This window comes from Mastomys coucha, unplaced genomic scaffold (genome assembly GCF_008632895.1).
Source record: "Mastomys coucha isolate ucsf_1 unplaced genomic scaffold, UCSF_Mcou_1 pScaffold15, whole genome shotgun sequence".
NCBI classification, from domain to species: Eukaryota; Metazoa; Chordata; class Mammalia; order Rodentia; family Muridae; genus Mastomys; species Mastomys coucha.
In genome coordinates, this window is record NW_022196897.1 from 127,555,785 (window position 1) to 127,561,966 (window position 6,182).

At 38.4% G+C, this 6,182-nt stretch overlaps 1 protein-coding gene across 12 annotated transcripts in view; it reads left to right on the plus strand.

Moving 5' to 3' along the window:
- Positions 1–6,182, plus strand: part of Macrod2 (mono-ADP ribosylhydrolase 2) — a 1,944,357-nt gene that overhangs the window by 1,850,020 nt on the left and 88,155 nt on the right. For 8 of the 12 annotated variants that reach the window (XM_031372067.1, XM_031372073.1, XM_031372063.1 and 5 more), the window contains one exon: positions 4,721–4,801. In XM_031372067.1, coding sequence (XP_031227927.1) covers positions 4,721–4,801 — 81 coding nt within the window. The remainder of the gene's footprint in view (positions 1–4,720; positions 4,802–6,182) is intronic. The other 4 variants (XM_031372070.1, XM_031372064.1, XM_031372066.1 and 1 more) reach the window with 1 other exon arrangement.

Here is a 6,182-nt window from a genome sequence, read left to right on the forward strand (position 1 = left end):
AAATATCTAAAAAAAAAAAAGAAAAAAAGAAAAAAAGAAACAGTCTTCCATAGTTCCCTGGGTATTTGTGACTGCTGTCATTGGCATAGAGTTCTCATATTGCTTTAGGGAGATAAGTTTTAAATCTGAGACAGTATATTTAATAATTGGTCATATTGATATAGTTTTTATTATCACATAAATTGTACATTTGTGTATATACACAGATATATTCAAATAACATATCTCTAAGTTTTATTTTCTTTCATGTCATCAGAATATGCCTTAGAATTTATAATGTGCTGTATTTGTCTGGTAGCATTAAATAACTTCAAAATTAGCAATTGGTTGTATCATGGAACCACTAAAATATACGCTATAGATTATTCAAGAGTATGTAGAGTTTGTAAGCTCTAAAGTTGCTTCCACTGCCTAAAGAAGGCAGAAATAAAATCAAGTGTGATGCCTTTCACTTTAGGCAGCACATAAATCAAGAAGCACAGATGTGTCTCCACACACATTTATTTAGGATCATTGAACTTGGAATTTTACATACTTTTGAAAGTATCATATATAATATATCATTACCTCGTTTTCAATCATAAAAGTCATCCATAGCACAAAGTCATACCAAAATAGGTGATGCTCTGTCTTGGCCCTCAGGTTATAGTTTTCTAACCCCTGACTTAAAAGAAGATATACTATAGCTTTGTGTCATAACCCAGGCCTACGATCCTAGAACCAATGAGGCTGAGGCAGGAGACTTGACAGTTCATACCTATCTCAACTACAGAGGAAAAAGCTTGTTTCAAAACAAAACAAAACAAAAAAATTAGAAAATAAATGCATTCTTAGCACCACTTTTAAAAATTCCTTTTTGGCTTTGGGCCAGGGCATCACTGTTCAATCAAGGCTAGCCTGGAACCAACCCGTAGCTCCTTCCTCTTTTCTCAGGTTCCAGAGGGCCAGTGTTTTGGGCCTTAGGCACCACACCTGGCTTATAAAATCCTCCCTGGAAGCTGTTAACTGACCCATGTCAGACAGCAGAGGGAGGAGTCCTGGTAGAAGCAATATAAGGAAAAATGGTTTACTGTTGTAGGCTTCCCCTACCCGTGAACATACCTACGAGACCTAGGACTGCAATGGGCACTAAGGACACAGTTATGCAGGCTGTAAATGGACTTCAGCTAGCCAGGGCATTTGTTTTACAAGGATGATAGCACCAAAAGCAGCCAGCAGTGCACAGTTGTAGAGGGATATGAATATCTCACAATGCAGGTCTAGAAAAATGCTGGATTCCCTAGGTCAGTCCTAACCTTCACTTTGTTCTCAAACTTTCGGCATTGTGATTCACTCACTATAAAATGTGGTAAATGATATGAGAAAAAAGAGCACCCACATACACAGGCATTCACAATAGACAGGTCAGGGCTACGGAAATGGGTAGAGGATCATGACTAATTTCTCAAATGCTTTCCATAGACTTTATATAAATCATTCTATTATAAGCTTATGAACTCAAAACACACAATCTAATCATCTAGAAGGCATTCCTTATCTGGGTATTACAGATAAGGAATACAGATATTATTACAAAAGGTAACCCTGTAATCTCAGTCCTTAGAAGGCAGAGGCAAGGGGATTTACGGGACCCAGCCCAGCCTGGGTTCCATAGCAAAAATTGAACTAATAAAACACCAAGAAAAAAAAAAACAAATGAACAAACTAATAGACATTTGAAGGTAATATTTGGTACAATATGTGGTTACTGTTCTGTATAAATTAGCATACTTTAAATATACATGAATCTCAGAGAGTGTTAATGCTGAAAGAAATGAAAGTTGTGTGAAATTATATAACTTATAATATATCCTTTAAACTAGAAAACTAAAACACTTTCTTATGCTGATACAAATTTGTTTAACCATTTTTTATTCTTGGTGTTAATGTGGAAAAAGGCATTTGGAGGTTTTCTCTTCAATCTTTTCAGAGTTAGCACCAACATTAAAAAACATATTTTAATGGGAGATGGTTTTGCTGTTTTTGACATGCAAGAGATAACAGTTTCAGGAAATGTGTTTGTGCTCAATTTTGCTTACAATTTCTGACTTTTAAACTTATTGTCAGGCTCAGAAAGAACTGAGAAGCAATGCCGAGGATTAAGCACTTGGCCTGGGGGGGGGGATTATTTGCAGTTAATTAAAGCTGCACACTCCGGTGTATACTTGATTCATTGGTTATTAAAGCCGAATCATATGGTAACTACCCAGGTTTCTCACTTGTCCATCAAATGTTGCTTGTGGCAGGCTGAAGAAACATGCTTCTCATAGTAATCGAAACCCTCCAGTTTTGAGAAGCAGGGGAGGATGGAAGAGAGGGAGACAGGGAAGGGGAGCAAATAAAGAAACTTTTATTTTAGTTTCTGTCTGTCTTTGCTGTGTCAAAGCCTTAGAACTCAGCCAAAAGATACAAACCAAAAGAAACAATTCATAGGAATTACGTGAGGTTTGATGGCTTCAGAAGTTTTCTTCCCAGCTGCATGATGACAAGGTCAGCTAGGGATATGAAGAGATCTTGAATTTTGTCCCTTTGGGCTATGTAAGAAAGGCATACTAGACTATAAGTTTCATGTTGGGTCCCCAAGCATAGAACAGTATCTGCCTTGTAGTTAGCTCTCAAAAAGGACTTGTAAATGAGTGAAGGGCCTACTTTTGTATGGCTGCTCAACTACTGATTGGTGAACAATGTCTTTTTTCAAGGTCCTCCAGAGAGGGATCAACATGGATCCTTCTTGATTTGCAGGAGTTCTTTATGACAGAATCTTTTGAGCAATGTTTGTTGTTCTATAATATAAGCTGTAACATTAAAATTGGGCATGTAGGGGCTGGCAAGAAGATGTACTAGGAAAAGGGGCCTAGCACCAAGCCTGATGACCTGAATTTGATTTGTGAGACCTACAGAGCCGAAGGAGAGAAACGATTAGCACAAGTTGTCCATTTATTCCTACATGCATGCCAGGGTGTTCTCTCAGTACACACACACACACACACACACACACACACACACACACACACAAACGCACATAAAATAGAATAAACAATATTTTAAAGTGGATATGTATTGATTGGATATTTCAAAGCGGCCTTGAGGGTGAGAATCACTTTGTACAAAACAGAAGCTCTGCATCCCCACCTTGCCCCTTGTCAACTGCTTTGAGACCTTGGGAGGACCTTGCTTCTGATTAGGATTCCAAGATTCAATATCTGACTTTTCTGAGGACTTGGCACTCACATATATGTGCAACTAGAAGACTGGGCCCATTGAAAGCATTAAAATTAGGTACTCCTTTAACCCTCTCTACTTTGCCTTCCTTTCATGTCCACACTCCTGAGACTTCCGCTAGTACATGGAGCCTGCTGTATGCTATCTTCTCTGCAGCAAAGATACCTCCATTACTTTCTCTGCTCTTGAAGATTTGTACCTCTTTCTGTTTTATTAGATATTTTCTTTATTTACATTTCGAATGATATCCCCTTTCCTGGTTTCCCCTAAAAAAAAGTCCCTGTTTCCTCTCCCCTCCCCTGCTCACCAACCCACCCTCTCCCACTTCCTAGCCCTGGCATTCCCCTACACTGGGGCACAGAACCTTCACAGGACCAAGAGCCTCTCCTCCCATTGATGACTGACTAGGCCATCCTCTGCCACATATGCAGCTGGAGCCATGAGTCCCACCATGTGAACTTTTTGGTTGGTGGTTTAGTCCCTGGGACTCTGAGGGTACTAGTTAGTTTGAATTGTTGTTCCTCCTGAGGGGCTGCAAACCCTTCAGCTCCTTGGGTCCTTTCTCTAGCTCCTTCATTGGGGACCCGGTGCTCAGTCCAATGGATGGCTGTGAGCCTCTACTTCTGTATTAGTCAGGCACTGGCAGAGCCTCTCAGGAGACAGCTATATCAGGCTCTTGTCAGCCAGCACTCGCTGGCATCCACAATAGTGTCTGGGTTTGGTGATTGAATATGGGAAAGATTCCCAGGTGTGGAAGTATCTGGATTGTCATTCCTTCAGTCTCTGCTCCAGACTTTGTCTCTGCAACTCCTTCCATGGTATTTTGTTCCCCCTTCTAAGAAGGATCAAAGTATGCACACTTTAGTCTTTCTTCTTCTTGAGTTCTTGTGGTTTGTGGATTGTAGCTTGGTTATTCTGAGCTTCTGGGCTAATATGAATGTATCAGTGAGTGCATACCATGTATGTTCTTTTGTGATTGGGTCCCCTCACTCAAGATGATATTTTCTAGTTCTATCCATTTGCCTAAGAATTTCATAAATTCATTGTTTTTAATCGCTGAGTAATACTCCATTGTGTAGATGTACCAAATTTTCTATATCCATTCCTCTGTTGAGGGACATCTGGGTTGTTTCCAGCTTCTGGCTATTATAAATAAGGCTGCTATAACATAGTGGAGCATGTGTCCTTACTACATGTTGGAACATCTTCTGGGTATATGCCCAGGAGTGGTATAGCTGGGTCCTCAGGTAGTACTATTTTGTGCTTCTTTCTTAAGCAGTATTTTAAGAAACTAGTCTTTGATGGTGAAAATATTTGTGTTTTAATGGTTACAGTCAGAAAGAATAAAGTGTATTGTCTTAAATATAAATCCACTCTGTTATCAATAGAAGAAGCAATAGAGGTGGGAACACTTGAAAATGATGATTAAATGCATGGTTTGCTTTTGTTTGTTTGTTAGCAGATTCTGCAAAGGATGATAATACTATAAAAGACAGTGATCTGACCAATCATTCTGTGTGTGACCAAGAACTTCCCAATGGTAAGTTGTGTGGGTTTTTTTCCAAGTTTTTTTCCCTACGAAGGAGTATTAGCTATTAAACATCAGGTGTGGATTATTCTGGAAGAGTAGAATTCTGATGCTATTTTCTTACACTGGCATCTTGGTGCAATATTGTTGCTGTCCTCAATTCATTCCACTCATTATTTTTGAACCAGACCAGTGTCATTCACATTGCTTATTGTTACCTGTCTGGATTCTATAAGCAATAGTTTTGAAACCACTGAAATGAATATACAATAAAAATGAGAATAAATATGAGACATATGGAGAATAAGCCCAGGAAACTAAATCTCCATATCCACATCCTTGGAATATCAAGAAGAGCAAACAGCCTGCAGAGATAAAGCAATCTGTAGAAAAAATAATAGACAGAAAAAAAAGATGTTTTCCTAAGGCAAACCAGTGTCTAAGCCCAGAATATGAGTGTACATTATATTTATATGCAAAGGTAGTGAGAACTCAAATAAGAACAGGCACCTCCATAGCCTCATGTAATTTCTGAAGATTGGTAGCTAAGAAATGCTTGTAAAGTATACAAGAAAGACAAAACCAGTACAAGCAATATTACCAGAATCACACTGGCCTGAGTCTGCTCCCAGTCCCAACTGCTGGGAAAAGCCAGAGCGGCCGAGCTATTCAGAGTCCCATTTCTGCACCTCATAAAGCTGTTCTCAAGTAAGAGCTTCTTGGGAATACAAAGACTCAGGAAGAGTGCCTTGGAAGAACTGAACCAAAGGCTTGTTGACAGTTGTTTAGATCTTCCGATCTTAGTCCAGAAAGGGAAACAAAATTCCATACTGAGGAAGGCACAACGGGAAGGCTCGGAGTGGTAAAGTGCGAGTTAAACATGTGAAAATTGTTAAAATAATCATTTTTACTATCAAACTAGTGTAACCAGTTACCTTTTTAACTTTGAAAGTATATAGTTTTTAAAAGTGGCAAAAATGTCTACTCCTATCAATTAAAGTCGAAATAATGTGGGTCATTTCTCTCGTTATTATCAATTTGCCAACCTAAACAAAAAAAAAATGCATATATTGTATTAGTTGGTTATATTATGTTTCATGTAATCCTGTTGTTATTATATATGAGCTACATATATAATATAAATATTAACATTATATAGATAGATGATAGATAGGTAGATAGATAGGTAGATAGATAGGTAGATAGATAGATTTGGAGTTCATACGTATGCATACATATGAGTATAGAAAAGAAGCTGTTTAAAGTGTTACAGAATTAACAAGACAATAAAGAATTGCCAGGCTAGGTCCAGGAGAAGGTGACTCTCTACTTAGATAGTGGTCCCAAAGTTAAAACTTTGTCTTAGGTAATTTACTGTTTCAGAAAAAAAAAA